This window comes from Ovis canadensis, chromosome 20, assembly GCF_042477335.2.
Source record: "Ovis canadensis isolate MfBH-ARS-UI-01 breed Bighorn chromosome 20, ARS-UI_OviCan_v2, whole genome shotgun sequence".
Taxonomy (NCBI): domain Eukaryota; kingdom Metazoa; phylum Chordata; class Mammalia; order Artiodactyla; family Bovidae; genus Ovis; species Ovis canadensis.
This window is the reverse complement of record NC_091264.1, coordinates 61,892,570-61,917,789: the sequence shown is the minus strand read 5'-3', so window position 1 is coordinate 61,917,789 and position 25,220 is coordinate 61,892,570. Positions and strand designations below refer to the sequence as shown.

General features: G+C 44.4%; 1 protein-coding gene across 3 annotated transcripts; it reads right to left on the bottom strand.

The window, feature by feature from the left end:
- Positions 1-230: 230 nt before the first annotated feature.
- Positions 231-24,803, bottom strand: EEF1E1 (eukaryotic translation elongation factor 1 epsilon 1). Of its 3 annotated transcripts, none has more exons than XM_069563095.1 (4): positions 24,636-24,774; positions 20,216-20,416; positions 15,610-15,705; positions 231-1,019 (listed from the first exon to the last, which is right to left on the bottom strand). In XM_069563095.1, exons 1-4 carry the CDS (start codon positions 24,720-24,722, stop codon positions 990-992), a joined length of 414 nt encoding a protein of 137 aa, XP_069419196.1. In that variant the 5' UTR covers positions 24,723-24,774; the 3' UTR covers positions 231-989. The 3 variants fall into 3 exon arrangements, with proteins under 3 accessions (XP_069419196.1, XP_069419195.1, XP_069419197.1); XM_069563094.1 differs by lacking the exon at positions 231-1,019 and adding an exon at positions 9,334-10,609 and having other exon boundaries at positions 24,636-24,803; XM_069563096.1 differs by lacking the exon at positions 231-1,019 and adding an exon at positions 15,053-15,169.
- Between the last annotated feature and the right edge of the window lie 417 nt (positions 24,804-25,220).

Genomic DNA, 25,220 nt, shown 5'->3' with positions numbered 1-25,220 from the left:
ATTCCCTTCTCCAGGGAATGTTAATAATAGTGGCGTAAATATATTATGCGTACTGTTACCAGCCACCAGCGTTTACAGAGGGTTTTGGCGTGCCTGCTTTGCCACCTTGGTCATCATGGCAACCCTGGGGAACAGTTTAGTCATCTCCAATAAATGAGGAAATAGGTCTAGAGATTAGTTTGCCCAAATCACTTCTCTGAGTCATTCATGCCCATGTAAAAAGCAAAAAGTGTCTGTTCTTGGCATCTGTATTTACAAAATCTCAACCAGTTGTTCTGTAGGCTAAGAGAAAACGCGTGTAATTATGGAAGGGACCGTTTCTGGCTAGGGTGCTTTGATTTGTAGTGAAGAAACAAATCCAGTGCTGACAAGAATCTAGTGCTGCTGTGTTCAGTTCAGTTGCTCAGTTGCGTCCGACTCTTTGCGACCCCACGAATCACAGCACGCCAGGCCTCCCTGTCCATCACCAACTCCCGGAGTTCACTCACACTCATGTCCATCGAGTCAGTGATGCCATCCAGCCATCTCATCCTCTGTCGTCCCCTTTTCCTCCTACCCCCAATCCCTCCCAGCATCAGGGTCTCTTCCAATGAGTCAACTCTTCGCATGAGGTGGCCGAAGTATTGGAGTTTCAGCTTCAGCATCAGTCCTCCAATGAACACCCAGGACTGATCTCCTTGAGGATGCACTGGTTGGATCTCCTTCCAGTCCAAGGGACTCTCAAGAGTCTTCTCCAACACCATAGTTCAAGAGCATCAATTCTTCAGTGCTCAGCTTTCTTCACAGTCCAACTTTCACATCCATACATGACCACTGGAAAAACCATTGCCTTGACTAGATGCACCTTTGTTGGCAAAGTGATATCTCTGCTTTTCAATATGCTATCTAGGTTGGTCATAACTTTCCTTCCAAGGAGTAAACGTCTTTTAATTTTATGGCTGCAATCACCATCTGCTGTGATTTTGGCTGTGTGGTAAACTTTATAAAGTTCATTTTGTAGTCTCAACAAGTCTTCCTGCCTGTTGAAAGGAGAGGACAGTACAACTTGACAGTGTCTTCTTCACCTCCTATATTCATCCACTGTTTCTAAGACTCATCTCTTAATCCCTCCCTTTCTCCCTCCTCTCTTCCTGCACAGTGCTTACCCTCAAGGGCTTCTCTAGCCACCACAATTTACAACCTAGGGCGTTATAAACGATAGTGTGGAAGGAGGCGCAGCACAGCTGGGACCCCTGGGGACAGGAGGTGGTCAGGAGAGACTTCCCAGAGGAGGTGTATTGTGTCTTCAGATCTGAAATGAGGTGTTAGGTGGGGTGGGTTGAAGATGGAACTTAGGAATTTCTAGCAGAGGAAATAAAGAGGCATAAAATAGATGAATTCATAAACAGAATGTGAACTTGGCTTATTGCAAATTATTGAGTCAGGCTTCTAACTTTTCATTTCCCTCCCTTTGGCATCCACCTCCAGAAAACATAGTTATTTTTAAAGCCCTTAATTATCCTCCGCACGTCTAGGCACTTCTCTTACTCGTTTCCTTCTGCACCCGCAAGACTAAGTCCTGTCTAAGCTTGTCTCTTAGTGTCTTTGAACGACTGAAAAACCTGGGCAGGCTTGATATCTAGCAGGACCCTGTGGGGTTCCTGGGCACAAAACCTCTTGGTGGCCCCCATTTCTTGATTACAGGGAATAGAATTCCTTCAGCCTCCATGACCTTCCCTGAGTTCCAAGGAGCAGGTTCAAACAGTTGTTAATTAGTAAAGGGAGGGGATGTGGAGACAAGAGAGGAACAGTTAACAGAACCAATAATGTCTAGAGTTCCCTAGTGGTCGAGTAGTTAGGACTCCGTGTTCTCACTGCGGTAGATAGACAGTGAAAGTCGCTCTGTCATGTCTGACTCTTTGCAACCCCATGGACTATACAGTCCATGGAATTCTCCAGGCCAGAATACTGGATTGGGTAGCCTTTCCCTTCTCCAGGGGATCTTCTCAACCCAGAGATTGAACCCAAGTCTCCTCCATTGTAGGCGGATTCTTTACCAGCTGAGCCACAAGGGAAGCCCAAGAATACTGGAATGGATAAATTATCCCTTCTCCAGCGGATCTTCCCAACCCAGGAATCAAACCAGGGTCTTCTGCATTGCAGGCGGATTCTTTACCAACTGAGCTCTCAGGGTAGCCCCTCACTGCTGTAGTCTGGGTTCAATTCCTGATTGCGGAACTAGGGACCCTGCAAGCTATGAGACCAAAAAAAAAAAAAAAAAAAAGTGCAGCCTTGGGGCAGGGCGCTGGTTCCCCATCAAGGGATACACAGAACAATGTCCTTGAGCTTTTCTGCAGATACTGAAACCCCTACCAGGTGGGAGAAGTTAACTGAAAGCTGCCCACAAGCATGTGTAGACCCCAGACTGGTTGGAAAACAGAAGGTTGATGATGCTGACTCCCGCTTACCTCATCACCAGCCCATCAGAAGAGTGTCCACGAGCTGATCACACCGTGTTTGAACCATTACTATAAAACTCTCACTACTCCCTCCACGTTGGGACACACAGTTTTAAAGCTGTTTTTTCTACTTCACCCAAAACTCTCTTTCCAAGGTTTAATTCGGTGACGGGGCACAGAGGCTGGATTCGCCTTCGGGCTCCCTCTTTACGAGTGATCGCTTCTCCCACATTAATGTGGAGTTAAACGTGAACATTCCGGGTTGTGCCTCCCCAAATTCTGATTTAGTGGTTCTGGGGTAGCTGCTCCTCCCCTTCTCCAATTGCCAACTGATTAGGAGATAAGCGATAGAAGAGCTCCAGGTGCAGTAGTTAACACTCTGGAATCAGACAGCTGCTGCTGCTGCTAAGTCGCTTCAGTCGTGTTCAACTCTGTGCGACCCCACAGACGGCAGCCCACCAGGCTCCCCTGTCCCTGGGATTCCCCAGGCAGGAACACCGGAGTGGGTTGCCATTTCCTTCTCCAATGCATGCGACCCCATGGACTGCAGCCTACCAGGCTCCTCCATTCAAGGGATTTGCCAGGCAAGCGTACTGGAGTGGGGTGCCATTGCCTTCTCCATGGAATCAGACAGAACTGGGTTCAAATTCTGGCTGTGCCACTTGCTTGAATTTCCTTTTCTACAAAATGGCTATAAAATATCCATATTATAAAGCTGTAATGATTAAAAAAGATTAAACTTGTAAAGTACTTAGAACTGTGCCTGGAACATACCAAATGCTCAATAAATATTATTTCAATAACCTCCTGTATCTTCTTTTACAGCCCTGTATAATCTGCGCTCATTCTTCCAGCCTGCCTTTAGCTGCCACCATTATAATGTCTCGCGTATGTTTTGCACTTTACGATTTATAAACTGATATCACACATAACATGGGTTTCCCAGGTGACTCAATGGTAAAGAATCCACCTGCAATGCAGGAGATGAGGGTTTGACCCTTAGGTGGGGACAATCCCCTGGAGAAGGAAATGGCAAACCACTCTAGTATTCTTGCCTGGGTGATCCATGGACAGAGGAGCCTGGTGGGCTACAATCCATGGGGTCGCAAAAGAGTTGGCCCAACTGAGCAACTAAACAATGACAACACAGAACATACCATATTCTCAATCTTCACATTAATTTCAGGAAATATTTCAGGAAATATTAAAATACCCATTTTCAGGACTTCCCTGGTTGGTCCTGGGCTTAAGACTTTGTGCTTCCAATGTAGGGGGGATAGGTTACATGCCTGGTTGAGGAACTAAGATCCCATGTGTTGTAAGACGTGACCCCCCCCAAAAAAATAATTTTAAAACCAAAATACCCATTTTTTAACTACAGAAACTCATGATTAGAGAACTTGGGTGAGACTCTAACATGTCTACAACACTTCCTCCTTGCCCTGTATACTCGGGACAGCACACTGCTCTGCCACCAAGAGAAGGACTTTGTTCCCCTTCCAGGTCGGTCAGTCTGGATTGATCTTGTGACTTCCTTTGACAAGTAGAACCTATTTTTGAAGTGGGTTAACAAATTAAAAATGAAAGAAACTGATGAAAAGAAAGAAAATATTAGATGGTCTTTAGGGGTAATGGCAACCCACTCCACTGTTCTTGCCTGGAGAATCCCAGGGACGGTGGAGCCTGGTGGGCTGCCGTCTATGGGGTCGCATAGAGTCAGACACGACTGAAGCGACTTAACAGCTTAGCAGGGGTAATATACTTAATATTACTGTGTCTTGATCATATAAAGTTTTGGAAAGGCCTCTGGCATGCTAAGCCCAGAGGCAGGTGTGTTGTGAAATAACGCTCTGCGTGTTGGTATCAGCTGTCTTCTAGGAGCAGCTTTACAGTTCTGAGCTTTCCTGGACCGAATCCCGGTTGTTGCCCTGAGGGCTGCTGTCAGCGTAGCTCCGTCACTTGAGAACGTGCAGTGCTTTACCGTGAGAGCTGCTGCTATGAAGCTGCTGTTGGGACAGAGACAACCGACGGGAAGTCAGGATGCTCCGACAGCACACTGGGCCCACCTCCAGAAAACTGGACTCGGACGTGAAAAACCAGAGAACCCGCTTGTGGATGAGTGCAGCTGCTCTGTGGCACCCAAGCTTCCGACAGGTGGTTCTCGTGGTGGGGTTGTCACACCAGAGCTGTTGAATCAGAAACTCAAATGGGGACCCAGCAATCTGTGTTTTGGGAAGCCCACGGTGACTACCACTCACGCTCAAGCCTGAGAACCACTGCATTCATGCCGCTGTCTGTTGTCTGCGCCCCAGACTTCTGACAGTGACAGGTAACTCCAGTGTCCTTTCATACAAGTCACGGGGCTTGAGTCAAATGTCCAACAGCCAGGGACTGCAGAGCTGGTGAGGCCAGCCAGAGGGCTATACATTCCCTGGTGGCTCAGATGATAAAGAATCTGCCTGCGATGAGGAAGACCTGGGTTTGATCCCTGGGTCGGGAAGATGCCCTGGAGAAGCAAACAGCAACCCAGTCCAGTATTCATGCCTGGAGAATCCCATGGACAGAGGAGCCGAGCCTGGCAGGCTAGAGGCCATGGGGTCACAGAGAGTCAGACACGAGTGAACGACTGTATGTGTGTTGCAGGAGGTCGGGAAAACCTGGGCTAGTGGAAGAAGGATAACCCATTTTTGCACAGACTAGTTCGTGGACTGCACCAAAGAAACTTTGTAATTTGTAATCAGATGGCTGGAAGTTTGTGGTCTTGTGCAAAGCAGGCCTGGGGCCTTGCTGTTTAGAGCAATGCCTTGTCAGGTTAGCTGTCTGACTATTGTATTTCAAGCTTAACTTGGACAGACAGGCCTGCCAGGCACAAATTTCTCAAGCAGATGATGTTCGGGGTGGGGGACAAAAATTATCCAGAGCAAGGCCTCAAGCACAGATGACCCTCAGCAGAAATGGCAAGCCTAGTCCGTGGGATCCCTCCTACAGCTCACTAGCCCTGGGGACCCAGCCTCTCTGAAGTGGAAGAGACAGCACGGATGGGCCATCACATTAACTCGGCAGGCTGGAAGAGCTGCGGCGCTTTCATTCTCCCCACAAAGAAACGCAAGTTTAAAACATGAAAATATTCCTAAAGGAATAGTGCTAATGGAAGAAGAAACCCTTGAGCCACAGAAGCAAAAGTGGCCAGCATCTCAAAATCTCCTGACTTCCTGTCTCCCTACTTTTGGTCTCGCTCATAAGTGAAAGATGAGTTTTGCTAGGTAAGGTAGCAGTTGGAATTAGTTTTATTCATCAGCAGGAGGGAGAATAAGGCAGAGCCTGCAGGAATATGGGCTCCAGCAACAAGTAATCATTATTGCAAAATCAAATTCCCCATCTCATCTCGGATATGCCTGTATGTAACCCTGGAGCTGGGCTTCAGTGTTATAAATCCAGACCTAAGACGTGGAGGAGTGGGATGAGGAGCCCCTTGTGTACCAAGAACCTCTGCCCAGCAAGAGATATATGATGGCAACTTTCCCCCATTGCTTTTGCAGTAAAATTCACCCAGAGCTCCAGAAAGAGTTGGGAATGTAATTCAGCTTCAATAAATCAAGACAAAAATTAAGATAGCCAGATATGTAGCGGCCTACTCAGGTGCATGGAGAATTTGAAATTTAGTGCCCTGGTAATGGGTCGCAACAGATATCCAATCATGGAGAGAAGGAAGAAATATTGCTCTCTGGGGTTGGAAAGCTAAATGCTCAAATCCATGACACCACCACATCTCTGCCAAAGCTAGATTAATATTAAAGTTTGTGTAACATCTGATTCTTTTTTTAAGTAATGAAGTCAAATGATAGGAAAAAATATACATACATGAAAGAGCTATACTTTGTAATCACTCTAATTTGACTCCTTGTCAAAGAACTGCGTCTTTCATCTCTTGGTGTGATGTATGTGTAACTGATTGTTACAGATCTATTCTTAAATTGTTTAACTGATTGTTATTCTTTAACTGATTGTTAAAGTTCTATTCTTTCCTAACAATACTTCTGTTTAAACTTTCATCAACACATCTTGAAGCCTTTCTGGAAGGACTTTACCAGGGCTCTCACATTTAGCACCAGGAGAGGGTGATCTGCCCATTCATTCCACTTCGACCTCCCTGCCTCGGTCCCTGAAGGAGACCTATTGTGCCCATCGAAGACTGTGGGGACCATGGCTTCAGACTTAACTGGGTGGAGTCAATGGGGGACCTATATGCTTAACGGGGAGTGAAAATGAGAATGCTCACACTTGTTAAAACTCCTTGGTGTGGGGCTTCCCTGGAGGTCCAGTGGTTAAGAATCCACCTTGCAAGGTAGGGGACACTGGCTTGATCCCTGGTTGGGAAGATCGCAGATGCCATGGGACAGCTAAGCCTGAGCACCACAACCACTGAAGCCTGCATGTCCTAGCGCCTGCTCACTGCAACTAGAAAAAGCCCACACGTAGCAATGAAGACTCAGTGCAGCCAAACACAGATTAAAAAAAAAAACAACAACTCAGTGCAATGATCTTATTGCTGAATGCGGATAGTGATGGGATAATTTAAATTAGGTCATTTTTCCTACCATCTTGGGATAGTATCTGCCTGCCAGGGACTGACAACCACAGAGCTCCACAAATCACTTCAAACCCCAGTGTGTGCAAGGATGACAGGTGATGTCCTCCAATTCTGCAACTGTATGATTGCCATTCAGGCCAGCTGTGGTCTCACTGGGTGATCAGCATGTCGGTCAGTCTCAGCCTCTGCCACGGTTCCTAAATTAACATGAGATAGTGTGTATGTTGTAAAGGGCCTGGTACAGAGCCCAGAACACAGACATGACTACGGTTATCTCATTATTTCTATTTACTTTCAGAGAATCCACAGGCTCTGGGGATGACACAATTACACACTTGCCCTCACAGAGTTTCCAATCCAATCGTCTGTAAACAAATTCCAGAAACAGCACGTAAAGCGTTCTTGGAGAGGCTGCCAGCTGCTCAGCACCCCTTGAAAGTATGTGAGAACAGACTTTCCCGCCTGCTCGCTGTGACAGAGACAGCCTTGTGCCTACCCATCCCTTCTTCCCTTCCCTCACTGACAGAGCCCAGGTTTTACTCTGGCGGGCGATGTGTGCCCTGAAGAACTACATTTCTGGCCTCCCTCCGGGCAGGGAGGACCAAAGTCGTGAAAATAGATAGATATTGTTGAACAGGGCTTCCAGGAAAGGTCCTTCGAGTGAACTGACTCAGCTGGGAGAGGAGTCTTCTTGTCCTTCCTCCTGGCTTCCTTCTCAGGATCTTAATCATGGACTTAATCTGGAGCCAATCGCCAACATGGACCATGAGGTGAACTTGAGAAAACAGGAAACCACTTGTTTTGTATGAAGCAGCAGCTGGATGCCTACCAGCAACTATGGACTATCTTCTTTCACATGAGAAAAAAAGCAGTCCCTTGGTTTTTCTGCTATCCACCTGCACCTAATTGCAATTCACACTTACACTTTTCTGGGTTAGCTCAAGATGTACTTAATACTACATTCTTTCAACAAACACATCCAGAATCTACTGTTATGTGCCACTCATTGTTTTTGACGGCTGCAAAAAGTACAGCTGGTGGGAGACAGGCGATCAAAAAGAGCACAGCGACGTTCAGTGCCAGAATAGGAGGTGGGGGAGATGGGGTGGTCAGCATGGACCCGATTTTCAGGACATGACAAAGTTGAATACTGAAGAGGTTATCAACGAATGGGCATTTCAGGCAGAGAAGTGCCTGACGGAGATGACCAGAAGCCCAGCAGCCTAAAGGGAACTGAATGGTTTCAATTTAGACGCTAAGAGCATCATTTAATCTCCACCTGGGGTAACAGGTTTTTCTCTTTTCTGCCATCCTCTCACTGTCCAAGATCATCCTGGCATGTAGTACGTGAGAACCTGTTTGTTTTTCATTTAATTGCACTGTGGGGCTCGCAAGATCTTAGTTCCCTGACCAAGGATGGAACTCAAGTCCTCGGTAGTAAGGCGTCGAGTCCTGACCAGTGGACCTCCAGGGAATTCCCTGGTGATAACCTGTTGAAGCAACGTTGAACTCTGCAATGAAGAACTGACTAGCAGATATAAGGAAGCCCAGAGGGTTAAGACTCACAAGGCACAAGTGGGAAGAGGGTCCATTCAGCAAAGAGGCGTCCTCCGCCCCTTTCCTCACAGCGGACCTACGCTGAAGTAAAAATGAAATGCTCAGGATGGGAGGGCTGGCTAGCCCATCTCTCTTCTATCCTGTCTGTCCTGCTTACCTTCCCAGGTCCAGGGGAGACCAGAGAAGTGTTAGGGGGAAGTGTGATTCGCTGTAGTTGAATTTAAGGTGGAAGGCTTACAGCAGACCCAGCTGGGGGAGTGCTTCACCTGAAAAGTCAGACTGAGCAAGCCCACCTCTGTAGTTCACAAACTCCCAAGATGAACTTGAGCCCTCCAGTCTCTGAATATGCAAATATAAGTTGACAGTTTCTAATACAGAGGCTACTTTGTAAAAATTAAAAATGCTCCAAGTAGCAATGAGCTGTGAAATCCAACCCTGTATAAACTGTCTTCATCTAAGGGCTTCTTTGGTGGTTCAGGGATAAAGAATTGGGAAGATCCCCTGGAGATGGAAAGGGCAACCCACTCCAGTATCCTTATCTGGGAATGCCCATGGGCGGGGGAGCCTCTCGGGCTACAGTCCATGGGGTCGCAAAAGCAACTACACAACAAATTCCAGTATACTCAACACTCTTGCCCATTAACTCTCTTGAATCAGGAGGGGTGGGGCTCTTATAAAGGGAAACCTTTACCGACAGCCAGGGGCTGCATGTTAAGGCTTTTCCACACACATTGTCTCCACGAATCCTCAGAGTTTAGAGTCATCTTTATTTTTACATTTTATTTTTACATATTAAGAAAACGTGGCTACCTGATTTGCTTCAGGTCACGCATGCAGCTAGTCTGTGATCAAAGCAGCGCGAAGCCAAAAGGACGTGATGGACATTTCCCAGGTCTCTGCTCTTTGCACTTGAACTTTGAATTGTATTCTATGGACTCGGCGGGGACACCAAAATATTACATCACAATAAAGTGCCCAAAGACTCCGCTTTTCCTACAGTTTGTAAATGTAAGCTCTGTAGCTCTCAATCACTGATTATTTATTGACTCAGCTGCTAAGAGTTATAAATTATATCGGTTTGTTAATAAAGTGTGAGTTTTTGTTCTTTAGGGCATTGAGGCAGCCTTTCTGTGTTGGTTTTTATTAATAGTTTAGAAAAATCTAGTAGTTACAGAGTCCAAAATTAGGGGGATGGTGGGAATGTCCCGTCCCTGTTTAGCTGCTGCACATTCCGATACGCCCAAGGCCAGCAAAAGAACCATTAACTTGAGGGAACGTATTTTATCCCATTTCCCTCTTGGGCAGAGCAGCAGTTGGTTTCACTTCAATAAATACTGACTACAGGAAAGAAAGAAACAAAAAAGGTTTTTCTCAACCACCTTTACTGGCTCACATAAATATCGGAAGACAAATCCATCTGTCTCCCCCTTTTGTCTCCTTGGTGAAAATTTACTCTAGCTGTTAATCAACAAACTACTAGAAACACGCAGAAGGGGGAAATGAGTTTTACAAGATGAAAGAGGTCAATAACCAGTCAAATACATCAATCACTGGAAGGACTTTTTTTTTTAAGATTAAACCACTGATTTTCAACTTTTATTAACAGAAATTTCATCTATATCTCTAAAAACCAAGATAATTGATAACTTGATTTCAACTCAAGTTTTGACAGCAGCTGAAGTTTTACATTAAAAAAAACTGCAAAATGTCAACTAAAAAAAAAAACCAGACAAAACGCTGGGACATGAGTCTGTACTTAAATTCTACCAACTTCAACAAACAGAGAATGGGTGCGTATCAGTTCACGTCAGTCCTCTGGTCTGAAACACACTTCCCACTGGACATGGGTTACTCCCTCTTCTGGGCGGGGCGCGGGTGGCTTCTACTGGGAGTTAGTATATAGTCTGTTCTTGATGAAGACAACACTAGACAGATGCTGCCTAATGCCTGGACAGTGCTGAATGTGACAGAACCAGCGCGACACGTTAAGGTATTTCTCCTTCTCTTGAACTGTCAGGTCAACCTGAGTGGAGATGAAGAACACACACAACACAGACATTACACAAGTGCAGCTTCAATGTCACTCGAGTGGGAGACAGACGCTGGGGGGAGCCTCCCACCGGGATCGCAGCCAACCTGTTCAGATAGGAGTGAACCATCTCAGCCACTTGGACGAGCTCTCCCTTTGTTTAAGGCTTTCATATTCCCGTCAAGACCAGACGTGCTTCTGAGCAAAATCTCAAGTTTTCAACAAATGAAAAGTCTACATTAAGTCAGGATCTGGAAGACCAGAGGGTTTTTTTTTTTTTTAATTTTTTTGAAAAGGAAGAGAATAGCTTCTGAGAGACTAAGATATGGTTCTTTCTCCAGTATTTTTCGCAAACCTAAAATAAGGAAGGTTTATCGGCATCTAACATACTTAACAAGGGAATACAAGGTAAACTCATATACATACACATCTACAAATGCACATACACACATTTCGGGATGGCTGCTGTATATTAACGTGCAGACAGCTGCTGATTTCTACTAAACTCTGGAGAAATACACAATGACTCTTTTACTGTTAAGTAATTATTGCTTAACAGAAGAAGGAAGGGCTATTTCCACGGTGTGTGCCTCGGATGAACAACAGGCATGCTGAATTCTCTTTGCAGTCAAGCTGAACTTGGTCTTTAGAGGATGTAGCAGCTCTCAGGAGAAGGGGATGGCACCCACTCCAGTGCTCTGGCCTGGAAAATGCCATGGATGGGGGAGCCTGGTGGGCTGCAGTCCATGCTGAGGGTCGGACCAACTGAGCAACTTCCCTTTCACTTTTCACTTTCACGCATTGGAGAAGGAAATGGCAACCCACTCCAGTGTTCTTGCCTGGAGAATCCCAGGGACGGGGGAGCCTGGTGGGCTGCCGTCTATGGGGTTGCAGAGAGTTGGACACGACTGAAGCGAGTTAGCAGCAGCAGCAGCAGCTCTCAGAACTGACTATCCCGCTACCAGGAGGCCCAGAGACTTGGTTAGGGAAAGATGCAATCAACACCGTGGGTCAGACCCCTGATCACTTCACTGGGCTCAGACCCCAATGCAGGCAACTTGAAGCCTTTTCTCTGAGCCAAATGTTGGACTGGATCATGAAGAGGTGTCAGGCAAGAAGAGGCCGGCAGGCCAGCCACAGACCAGGCAAGAGGGGTACAGCTCCTTCTCCTGTTATTAGTTCATGTATTTAACACACTGCGAGTCTCCATGAAACTGACTAGGAATGTTCACAGACACACAAAATCTCAGTCACCCTCTGGGACTGCAATCCCATTAGCCATCTGCTTGTCGTGTATACCTGTGTCCACAGGCAGATACTCTCCTAAGGCACCAGTTCAGCAACACTGAAGGACAATCACTCTGGCATTTGATAATTATTACCGAATAGAAAATATTATAAAGGTAGCATTTTCTCAATAAATGTTTAATTGAACTTGTATTTTCCTTTCATGTTTACTACCAGGCAATTTAAATAGAAAAGCGGATAGAAGTCATCCGGCCTTCCTTTTTGCCTTCATGACATTAGGATACAATTGTACTAATATCTGATCTGTTAACATCATCTTTGATGTCAAATGTCTATCTCTGTTGGACCAGTTTACTAGCAGTGAGAGTCTCATTGCTACTGTTACATAAAATTTCACTTTCCAGTTTAAATCCTATATGCAAAGTGCTATTCATTGTTGTTTTGCTGATAGGCTGTAGTTGTGTCTGACTCTTTTGTGATTCCATGGCCTGTAGCCCGCCAAGCTCCTCTGTCCATGGGATTTCCCAGGCAAGGACACTGGAGTGGATGGCCATTCCCTTCTCCAGGGGATCTTTCCAAGCCAGGGACTGAACCCAGGTCTTCTGCATTGCAGGCAAATTATTTACTGTCTGAGCCACCAGTGAAGCCCACTTTCACACAAACACATACATATGTACATATATACATAATAAAATTCAAAACCAGCTTCAGCAAGCCTCTGTACTGATAGCTAAAGCAAACAGAAGTAGCAAGTATTACCCCAACTTGATTTCACGTCAGCTGTTGACACATATGGTGAGTCCAATTTGACTGCTTACAATCTAATTTCAGAACTCTTTCATTTTAAAAAGCCTCTACTCAGCTGTTTTGTGAGATGTTCCTGTTCAGAATGAATTAAAATGCACAAAGAAGGCATTTCCAAGCAGTAAGGCTTGTCTGATCCAGGCTCAAGTTGTCCACCCAAGTTTTGACGTGGGGGGAAGGGCGGTGTCTGTTTTACAGTCAGCACTTCAGAAGAGCCCGAGCTGTCAGAGGCTGGCGGACACCGCCACCAGGCCTGCTCCCCAAGAGGAGCGCCACACACACCAGCGCACGCAGCATCAGGAGGTCACCACCTAAAAACTGCACAGTGTCCAGCCTCCAGTGTCAGGAAGACAGCAGACCCACAGCATCACGTAATTTTTATTCCAAGAGCTTCTGAAGTTTCTACTAACATTTCCTAATTGATTCTTTTAATTAGATGATCTATGTTAGAGAATGTAAATTTGTTCACTTTCCCTCAGGACATTTTGCTAGAATACAACCTGTTTCCAGGAAGCTCACGTTACATTTAAACTTTTGGTTTCATTACCACCACTATTCTTTCGGAAAACATACTGACTCTCACCAAACTTACATTCTTTTAGAACTTTCGGGGTGGGATCCCCATCAGCTATTTCACTTATAACTGGTTTTCCACCATCCCTTTCTAGCCGAATTTTTCTTTCTCCTTTTTGTTTTAATAATGGGAAACACAATGCGATTGTTCTAGTTAACACTTCCTGCTTCTCACTGGTCTGCATGCCAGTGTGTCTGCAGTGATGTTCAGCCTTCCTAGTGAACCATTCCTTCTTATTTACACTGGCGCTCTATAACCAGTTTGAACTGTAAGGCCAAACAGATAATTTCCTTAGTCACTAATTTTCCATGAAGACATGTGAGAAACACTCTGAGCGACCCTTTCCAGATCAGAGGAAATGCCGGTCTGCGAGCTTTCTGGCAGACTCCACGCTGCCCCTGGGACACTCTTTATAGCTGGCGTTCCTGGATTGTTCGGTAGCTATTTCTTTTTAACTTTCTTTCTAAAAGAATGATACCTCCACTGGTGTTCCAAACTCCAAAACAACTGTATTTCAATTGATAACAATCTTATAGTTGAGCAGCACGTAATGTTACAAAGGATTTTAATAATCTCGAGTAACAGCCTGTTCATGGGGGCTGCTGTAACTGGTGAAATCACTTCGAGAGAGCAATGAGTCACTGGGCTAATCACAAACGGCCACAGGAACTGGCAGTGCAACAGAGGAACAACGTAATGCTCCCCAGAGGGAATTAAGAGACCAGATCTCGGGGCGACTCGGCCACAGCTAAAAGCGGGCTCGCGCTGAAACAAAACACAGCGGGACCATCTGATGACGTGAAGGTTCCCTGTTTCAGGCATGGTGCTGATTGCGCTGATTACATATAAAGTATTTAATAATGTGAACAAGGAAATGAAGGAACATATGAGGGTAAAAACAAACACACAGCCAAGAACAACAAACAGCTATGGGATGAACTTGAGCACGGAGCTATCTGAACCTCCCATCGACCCTGCCTGAAATTAATACCTGGAAATCACTTTCTTCTCACCTGGGTATGTTTACACCCAACTCAGCAGGGGTGTCATTCAACACCACAGGGCAACACGGCCACAGCACAGGCTCCGTCTGTGAGGCCTGTTCCTTGAGAAGGTGTTTCCTGCTCCGATGTAGCCTGCCTGCGTGTGCAGCAGAGTGGAGGCTTCGGTTGTGAACTCATTTGATGAACCCAAAGGGACGGTGACGCGATTTACATATTATTCCAGTCAATTTTGTTTCAGAAAAAATGAGCATGAGGGCCTTCATCATAATATTGTAACCATATAAAGAGGACAGACATCTGAAAACAGAGATATAAATAGGCAGGGATCACCGAGCACCGTCAGTGGAATTGACAGGTTTCTGGGTGTTTTGAAGCTTTACTGCATTTCCTTACTTTTGGCTGAGCCACATGGCTTGTGGCATCTCGGTTTCCCCGACCGGGGACTGAACCCAGGCCGCAGGAGTGAGAGCCAGAATAGTGACCGTTCGGCCACCAGGGAACTCCCAGAAGCCTCGTTTTCCCACACGGCATTGAATGAAACACTTCCAACCTGCCTGAGAACCACAGGCCCTCGTGGGCGCCTAGAATCAGTGAAATAGCCTGGCAGCTGGTACATTAGGCAATGAGGAGCTTGTTCACTCTGCTGGCAAAGATTTCCACCCAAGCTCCCTCCTTCGGAGTACCTGCTCTCCCTCCTGCATGACCTGTATAAGGCACGGCGGGAAGAATGTAAAATGAGCACTGGTTTGCAAGAGTCATGCTTCCTTATAGCCTTTTATTTTTTTAATTAGAGGGGAGAAACGCTCATCTTCTTAACGACAGCTTGTGTGTGACTTCTCTGACACAGCTCAGCATGGAGACAGGACTGAACGCGTGCATCTGGGCTAACCAAGAGCTAAGGATTCAAGTTACACATCCAGCGGTCTAGGCGGGGTGGGGAAGAAAGTGTACAGGCTTGTGAAAAGGGTAGAAATGGAGTTACTGCAGGTAACAATGGGACCAGGAGGTAAGACTGGAGTAAGAACGGAGGTCGCACAGAAGGTGGGGTACAAAAGCAGGAGAGGACAGGTGACGGCAGGGTCCAGGTGAGGAGGACAACCAGGTCCAAAGGGTGCCAAGAGAAGGAGCCACAAAGAAAAGTAAGACCAAGAACAGGAACAAAACCACGCATGTCAACAGGAAGCTCCTCTGTGTGATGGATCCATGGAAGGAAGGAATATTTGCATAAGGTACCTTATATAAAAATAATCCCTTTCATTTGATAAGGTAAAAATGAAAACTTGATTTAAATTCAAGACAAATGAAAAAAAAAGGCATTCTGAACACTGCGAACAAAAAGAGCCAATAACTATCTGAATACTCACAATAAAGCGATGGAGCCCATAATACAAGAGGATATCTGCTAATGTGAAGTTATATCCTGTAAGGTAGACTTTATCTTCAAGGTATGAATTAAGATCCTAGAAAAACAAATAACAAAATGTTAATTTAAAAAGCAATAACAATAAACTTAATTATACATTTGATTTGAAACATTTAGAAAGCTATCAGAAAGCAAAACATTGACACTGAATAAATCCAATCTTTGACAATAACAGAAATTTATTTGAAATCACAAATCATACATCAACTCATTTTGAAAAGCAGTATAATTATTAATCTTATTTCATTTTAAAGAAATTAGAAAACATTAGAAAATGATATTCACAGTGCCATCTGTGGTAATTTCAAAGACCCCAACTGTTTCTTTGGGGAGATGGAGGGACATTTTGTAAATCATGCTCATGTTAGATTTATTTTCTCCATTGAAATATAAAAAGCTCAACAATTCCTACATCTTAAGAGAATTATAATGTATTGGTTTGTTAGATTTTTTTAATATATGTATATTTTTAACTTCTTAATTGAGAATAAATACATGTAACATGTTACAATTAATCAAATTTTTATTATCACCACAACCATTTGTAGGTGCATAATTCACTTAATGTTAAGGGTATCCACACTGTGGTGCAATCAATGTTCAGAACTTTTTCATCTCAGAAAACACTCTGTAGTTTTTAAAACAACTTCCCCTTTCTCTCATCCCCAAGGCCCTGGGAGTCACTATTCTGCTTTCTGTTTCTATGAATTTTATTCACAGAATTTTGTATATGCTGTATATAAGCAGAATCATGTACTATTATTTGTCTTTTAGTGACTGCCTTATTTCACTTAGCATAATATTCTTAAGATTTACCCATGATGCAGCCTGTGTCAGAATTTCCTTCTTTATTAAGGCTGATTAACATTCCTATGTAATCATTCTAGAAAAACTTCTTAAGCTGCAGAGAGAGCAGTTTGTTTTCATTCTCAAATCATATGCCACATGCTTGGCACACAGTGGTTCAGTAATCAGTAAATGTTAGCTGAATTGAATCTGAACTCTTTGAATTTGCCCAAGCCTTCATTTAAAGATAGTAATTTTCAAAACTGTATATGAATATGGGATTGTAAGGGGTGGTACAGATGATGACATTAAAAAAACATGTACATAGACAGGAAACAAATGCGTAAGAATCAAAATAAAACTGGGCAGAGAAGGTAAAACACAAAGGTATGCACAGGCTATCACTAATCCCCTAGCAATCTGTTGGATGGAATGCTTTTCCCTCCAAATGTCTTCGTATGAAACAAGTTTGATACAGAATAAGAATAAAATAATCTACAATTAATTTTAAGAACCATCTCTAAAAGAATCTGAAATAATAACTTAACACTACTTTGTATAGTGTATATATTCTTAAAATATTCCATATCTATGTTTTAGTTAGGGCTTCCCTGGTGGCTCAGAATCCATCAGCAATGCAGGAGACCTGTGTTCGATCCCTGGGTTGGGAAGATCCCCTGGAGGAGGGCATGGCAACCCACTCGAGTATTCTTGCCTGGAGGATCCCATGCACAGAGAAGCCGAGCCTGGAGGGCTCTAGTCTATGGGGTCTCAGGAGTCACAAAGACACCAACTAAGCGACCAAGCACGGCACAGCACATTTTCGTTATAAAGACTCTTTCAAGGTGACACTCTTTAGTTACAAAAACTTTACAATGGAGTTTCAAAAACTATCAAGAGTTAATATTTTTCTGATTAGTGATATAAATCAATATTTTCAGAAATTATGATTTTTCAGAAATTGAATTCTGAAATTTAAAACACAGAATTTCACACTCAAAATATCTGTGGAAAAGAACTAAAGTCTGATATTCATTATATATATATTTTTTAAACAAGTATTTCTGATACCACTGCCAAACTGGCATCAGAGTTCTATCTGATTTTTCTGTATAACTACTATTAAACTTCAGTATTCTGGCCTAGGGAATTCCATGGACCTTATAGTCCATGGGGTCGCAAGGAGTCAGACCCGACTGAGCGACTTTAACTTCTTCACTTCACTTCATTGATATTCTTTATTAGGTTAGACATTGCTCTCAGAGGACTGCCAAACAGATTAATAGTGACAATTCTTTGGGAAGATCCCCTGGATAAGGGAAAGACTACCCACTCCATTATCCTGGCCTGGAGAATTCCATAGACTGTACAGTCGATGAGGTCGCAAAGTTTCAGACACAACTGAGCGACTTTCATACACCCTTCATCTGGATCCAAATGTTAGTGTATCATACTGGCTGCTTTTTAAAAAAAAGTAATTTTATTCATTTTTGGCTGTGCTGTGCGGGCTCTGCTCTGGTTACAGAGAGTGGGGCTCCTCTCTAGGTGCGGCACATGGCTCTAGGGCACACAGTCTTCAGCAGCTGGGGCATGTGGGCTCCGTAGCTCTGGAGCATGGGCTCAGCTGCTGCCCAGCATGAGGGATCTTCCTGGGCGTGCTTAGTCTTGTCCGACTGTTTGCGACCCTGTGGACTGTAGCCCACCAGGCTCCTCTGTTCATGGGATTTTCCAGGCAACAATACTGGAGTGGGTTTCCATTTCCTACTCCAGGGATCTTCCTGGACCAGGATCCAACCTGTTTCTCCTGCATTGGCAGGCGGATTCTTCACCACTGAGCCACGGAGGAAGCCCAATGCCTGTTTTTAATTACATATTATCTTAGCTCTGAGCCACTGTGGTTTTAACTTGAAATGGAACTTTAGCGCGTTATCCTTTTACAATATCCTTATAGCAAGACTTTTTAAAAAAGTAATAAAAACAGAAACTGCCTACTATAAAAAAAGGCAAAGAAGATATGTAAGCAAATTTAAAAAAAAATGATGAAAATGCTCGTGTTATGAAAAAAATGCCACAGCATTAATAATGCCACACACACACAAACAGCAAAGTAAACAAAGAGATCAGTTTTTGGCTTTGTCATGAAATTGGGGTAGTATAGGAGGAAAGGGGGTAACATCTATGTCAGCAGGGGTTTTGTGGAAGAGGCCTCAGTCATCATATACTGTCAAACTACAATAAAACACTTTCCTGGAAGGCAAATGAGCAACAAAGCCTTAGAAATGTATATAGCTTTGGTCCAACAATTTCCCTTGCAGGAGTTTAACCAAAGGAAACAAACGGAATGCGGTAAAATATTTAGCCACAGTCTGGTAATTACACGGGCACAGGCTAAATGCTGGCACAACCGCGTGACAGAATACTGACAGGACCATCAGAGAGAATATAAGTGCGCATTCATGGGCTTGAGAGGGCTGCCCTGGTGGCAGAGTGGTAAAGAACCTGGTTGCCAGTGCAGAAGACATGGGTTCGATCCCCAATCTGGGAAGATCCCACATGCCTTGGAGCAACTGAGCCCGTGCGCCACCCAGGTTGAGCTTGTGCTCCAGAGCCTGGAAGCTGCAACTCCTGAGCCGCCAGGCCTGTGTTCCATAATAAGAGAAACGACTGCAACGAGAAGCCTGCTCACTGAAACTAGTTGCTCGATGCAACCAGAGAAAGCTGGTGTGGCAACAAATACCCAGCCCAGCCATAAAAAAATAAATAATATTAAAACAACAACACACAAACAAAAACACTTAAAGAAAAAAAGGATAGTTGATCATGATAGACCTATAAAGGAAAAAGATCTGGAATTTATTTTCTACCAGTTCTATTGATGGTATCTGTCAGGAACAGAATTTAAACCATTTCGCCCAGAATGATACATGAAAAGCTTTCAGTACTATGAGTTCTTCTTGTACAACTTACATTACCAATTTATAATTGGCATAAAATTAGGAAACAGAAAGGATTCCTACAATGATGTGGTTGACTGGGTGATGTCTAACGTTCCTTCAAATGTTAAGCTTTTTAAAAAAAAACTGCTTTATTTTTATATAGGTAACAAAAATAATTTTATTTAGAAACTTTCATTCTTGGTAATTCTAGAGCCATATTTGGTTTCTACTTTATAACAATAGATTCTTTAATTCTAATTTGATTTCTTTAGAAAGAAAATACAAATCCTAAAGCATTAAGTTTCAAGGGAGGGAAACGGGAATTCTCACATCAATCTGACAGGCTTTTCTCAAACTATAACCCCCTCAAACTCTGATTCCTTCTTTCCTTTAAGAAAGTACTTTGTTGCTTAGAGAATCAGAACTACTGACTGGGGGAAGTATCAAGCAATCATATAAAAGAAAAAGTCATAAAAAGCTATAATTATTGACTGTGATGAGTGCTACAAAGGAAAGGCACAGGATGTTAGTGAAGAAAAGCATTTAAACAAGAAAGTGCATCTGTGTGAGAAAGTGTTTGTAGCCAAGATGTGACTGAGGAAGGGGATCTGGGCTGAGGCCAGAGCTGAGGGGCAGGCAGAATCTGTTCCAGGGAAAGGCAGCAACAGCTACAAACAGGGAAAGATAGTAACAGGTATAAAGCATCCCGAGGTAGAGGAAACGGTAAAGAGACCAAGAGCTTCAGTTACTGCATCTCAGGGAAAGACAGATCCTGGCTATTCATAGTTCACACACGTCAGCCCATGAAAACAAGTCTCGCCATACCTTCAGGATAGTGTGGATGTCATCTTTACTGGAGTGTCCATCCACTCGAGTTACCCTGTATTCTAACCACTGCTGAACCATGGCTTTTTCCTCTGCCGTGCTCCCCAGCAAGTATTCTTTGTTGGCCTGCTTGACTAGGTGAGCTGCTATGGTAGTCAGTCCCGTTAGACTTGGACCATTGTTTGTCTGAAGAACTGGAATCTTAAACAGAAACAAAAAAAAAAATCTTAAAATACCATCACAACTGCTAAGTTCTAAATCCTAAACTTTTTTTTTTTTTAATACTCAAGTTATTAAATAGGCTTCTCTGGTGGCTCAGTGGTAAGGAATCCACCTGACAAGGCAGGAGACACAGGTTTGATCCCTAGGTCTAGAAGATTCTCTGAAGAAGGAAATAGCAACCCACTCCAGTATTCTTGCCTGGAAAATCCCATGAACAGAGGAGCCTGGTGGGCTAGAGTCCCATGGGGTCGCAAAGAGTTGGACTCAACTGAGCAAGTAAGCATGCATGCACGAAGATATTAAATTATATACAAATCCAAGTCAGGAAAATAACAGTTATATTAGTTTACATTTGATAATAGTTGCTTGATGTCATGAAACTGGTGGTAACATTGCAAAAATGAGTAATGATATTTCTACCTAATTTATAACTACATATGTACAAAAATAGAAAATGGAAATCCTAATAATACCACATTAATTTCAATCAAGATTACCCACACCCTATTTAGCAAGGTGAACAAATATGCTTAAACAAACCCAACTTTGTAATAACAAAAACAAGAAACAATTGTAGTGAACACTGAATTCATGTTGATACAGCTAGAAACACCAAATGAGTTGTAGCCTGGTTTAAGTGACATTCGATCTAATATAATTAGTTATGTCATTAACTAATTAGTTAACTCATTATATGGTATGGACTGTGATGGTGATTTTGCTGCCATGGATTGCACATTCATCAATTTGGGGGCAACTCTGAATGAGTACACTGATAATAAAAGTCTATAATAAAGTCAGGGCTTCAAGTAGTCATCTGAAAAACAATTCTACTTTTTAAAGTTTTCCTGATTATAACAGCAATACAAAGGATCAGATTCTAAGAAACTGCTAATTAATTTAAAAGTTTTTGATGCACAACCAGGCAAAGTGTTTTGAGAAACTTAAAAGAAAATGGGAAGCATCACCAATAGGGAGACTGACCAGTTATAAAGAACAAGCAAACAATCGAACGGACTTCAGGACACCGCAAGGGGACATTTTCAGAAGAGAGCTGCTCTTTCCTGCTCTTCTCAGTCTCCTGAACTCAAGAGTGACTTACTCTATACAGGGCCCTTTCACACTCGAACCTGGGTCAACAAGACCCTGTGAAGTATATGGGAAGATTAGCATTTTATGGGTACAGATTCAAAGGTTACCTCCTAAACAATAAAGGAAGTAACCAGAGGCAGTCTAGCTTTCCACTTCCTCACCAGCTATTTCCATTCACTAGCTAGCTCCCTGAACTCTCACTTTTGCCTTTACCCTCAAGTGAAACCATCACTTCTAAGATCACCAATAATCTCCTCTAAAAATGCATTAAAAAGTAAACATATGAAGCTCGCTGAGGGTGCTGCCAGTGTTCCATTCCCTGATGTGACTGTCTGCACTTTATGGCGGTGGCTTGATCACTAAGCCGTGTCTGACTCTGTGACCCCATGGATTGTAGCCTGCCAGGCTCCTCTGTCCATGGGATTCTCCGGGCAAGAATACTGGAGTGGGTTGTCATTTCCTTCTCCAGCACTTTATGGTAGATAAAGAGCACGCCTGTGCTTCCAGGGAGGGAGGGAGGGAGGGAGGGAAGAAAGAGGAAAAGAGAGAAAGAGGGAGAGGGTGGGAGGGAGGAAGGAAGGAACAGAGAGGACAGAGAGAAAGAGGAAAGAAAAGAACTCACAATTGCTGAGCCTGGGAGGAAAAGGACAATTCTAAAGAGAACTATTTGTAAAAATAAATTATCCACAACCCCATCACAGGAAGTAAAAAATTCCTGGTTACTTTCTCATCTAATCATTACATCTTCTAAGATGTAAGAGGCAAGTAATTTCATCCTCAGTTCACAGATGAAGAACCAAGGTCACCAGGTTTGTGATGGGGGAGTCAGGATTTCAATAAAGTACAATTGGCTGGAAAGTTCATATTCTTTCATTCACACAGTCTAAGCAGACAAACCTTATGCAGTTGCAATCATGGGACACGTACTATTTCACATTCATCTTAAGGTTCCATGATCTTCAAAGTAATCACTTTCAATGGCTACATAAATAATATCTCAATGTGCTGATGTAGTATAATTTAACAACGGTTCTCCCAGAGTTGCACTTCTGGATTGTTTTGAAATTTTAATTATTATTGATATTATTGCAAAGAATGCCTTACTGCTAGCTAATTGCTGGCAGTTGTCTTCCCCCCAAAAATAAATGAATCTTATTGTAGGTCATCATCCCTTTCCCCAAACACATCAACAGAAACCTTCAATAGCTGCCCTCTGCTTAAAAAAAAAAGAAAAATGTTTAAATTAAAATAAGAAACCACACTTTGAACTCCACAGCCCTCACAACTGGGACTCCAACTATAATTCTGGGTTTACCCTGTATTGCATCATCCATCACATTGCTCTACTTATTACCTCAAATTACCCAATCTTACATAACTTATTAGTTTTATACACTTTAAACACCAACTTTTCATGAAGTTTCCAAACTCATTTTAGAGTCAGAATTAACTTTCTCTTCCACACTCATCAATAGTGCTTTCCTCCACTTAGTAACTATTCTGCTGCTGCTGCTGCTGCTGCTGCTAAGTCGCTTCAGTCGTGTCCGACTCTGTGCGACCCCATAGATGGCAGCCCACCAGGCTCCCCCGTCCCTGGGATTCTCCAGGCAAGAGTACTGGAGTGGGGTGCCATTGCCTTCTCCAGTAACTATTTTGTTCTGCTTAAAAAGAGCCCCCATGACTTTTTCTCGTGCTGGATGGTAAACTCCCTGAAGGCAGGACTAATGTTTGGCAAGGGTGTGGGGGAAAAAAAAAAAAAACAAATAAGAGAGAAGCAGCAGCAGGAGAGGAATCAGCTGGAGGCCGGACAAAAAGGAAAAAGCAGGTGTCTCTGGCTCCAGTCAGTGGGCTGGTCTTCTGCAAGTCACACATCTTTTCGTGTGTGTGTGTGTGTGTGTGTGTGTGTGTGTTCAGCTATGTCCGACCCTGTGAGTGTGTTCAGCTGTGTGAGAGTCTCTGCAATCCCATGGACTGTAGCCTGTCAGGTTTTTCTGTTCACAGATTTTTCCAGGCAAGAAGCAGGTTGCCATTTCCTCTCCCAGGGGATCTTCCCGACCCAGGGATCCAACCGGAGTCTCCTGCATTAGCAGGAGGGTTCTTTACCAGTGAGCCACCTGGGAAACCCTTTCTAGACTCCAGTCTAACTTGTCAAAAGTACAACACGACTGCTTCGGAGATGAAGCAGTCTTCGGTTCTTCCGAAGAAGCCAGAAAAAGGAAAAAAAAGGAGAACCGAAGAAGGCAGAAAAGAAAAAAAAAAAAAGTTCATCTAGAAAAAAATCTCCAAGGGGCAAAAACCTTATATAATCCAAAGTGGTTTTCCTACAGTCCCCTCCTCTAACACAGTCATTCGTCCTCCGCAACCACTTCGCTTTATAAAACACAGAAGCCCTTCAAAGCCCTTAGAAATCTGAGTTCCTATGCCTCACTAGGTCACCTCAGACCGCGGAACTTCCCCCCAGATCTCAGCACGCTGCACAAGGAACTTGATCAGACCTTAGAACAGGATTCCACTAAGGGATCTTGCGGCCGTCCACGCCGCAATGCAGCACTCTTCAGTACTGTAACCAAAATAGCTGCAAAATGTGTCCACTCCGCTGACAGCCAACCCTCTGGAGGGGACGGGAGGGGCACGGCCGCCTCGACCACCCCCGTACCTCCCGGCCTGGCACGGTGGACTCCGCACCCCGTTTGCTCTCTGAGGTAGATGCGGAATTCTGAATGAAAGGTACTGTTTACAGTAAGTGCTGTCACTGAACGCACACGTGGGGCCTCCAGCCTGCTCTACCCGAGGGCTCTCTAAGGAACCTCCGCCTTCCCAGAGCGGGAACCCGAGGGCTCTCCGAGGACCCCCTCGCTTTCCCAGAGCGCGATGATGACAGTCTGGCAGGAGGAAAAGTTCGGGGCGAGCGGAGCAGGTTCCTCTCGCTCCCTCCACTCCCTCCGGGAGCCAGGGCCGCAGAAGAAGACTGGGAGAGCAGACACGTGAGGAGAAGCCGGGCGGCATCCTCGCTCCGCCGCCTCCCCTGCCCGGCCCGGCGCTACCCAGCCTCAGCCGGCCGCGCTCCCGTCCCCCTCTCCCGCTCCGCGCCGCCTCCGCTTCTCACCTGGCGCTCGCCCTGAGCGCTGTACTTGTTCCCTTTACTCAGCCCCAGAGACTTCTCCAGCAGCGTCAGCTCCGCGGCCGCCGCCATTTTCCGGCAGAGCTCCCGGCAAGAGGCGGGACCGAGTCAGCAAGGATCTCCTGCATTGGCTGAGAGGGACGTCCCACTCCCTCAAACGTCACCGCCTATTGGCTGAATGCGGGGGGCGTGCCAACACGCAGGAGGCGGGGTTAATGAGGGCGGGGCCGAAGGCGGCGTGTGTGACAGGTGGAGAGAGGCTGGCCAGCCTCAGAGATGCAGCCGGGGTAGCAGCAGAATTCTGAATTTAAAGATTATTCAGAGGGCGCTGGGTATGTTAGTGTTCAGTAATTTGCGTAGCCCAAGAAAGTCAGCCTTTACTTGTTTTAGTGATCTTTACTTACAATACCTCTAAGATATAATAGTGATGCAATTTATGTATATATACATTTATGTGTATTACGTATATTTGTGGTTTCCCAGGTGGCCCTAGTGGTAAAGTAATCCACCTGCCAATACAGGAGATGCAAGAGACCTGGGTTGGATCCCTGGGTGGGGACGATCCCCTGG

Bases quoted from the DNA above. Each gene is read 5' to 3' on its own strand.
- EEF1E1 (XM_069563094.1), bottom strand. From the start codon at position 24,722: ATGGCGGCGGCCGCGGAGCTGACGCTGCTGGAGAAGTCTCTGGGGCTG. The intron at 15,706-20,215 runs GTATGGCGAGAC...TTGTTTTTCTAG, and splicing joins ACATCCACACTATCCTGAAG to GATCTTAATTCATACCTTGA. The intron at 10,610-15,609 runs GTGAGTATTCAG...ATCTCCACTCAG, and splicing joins ATGGGCTCCATCGCTTTATT to GTTGACCTGACAGTTCAAGA.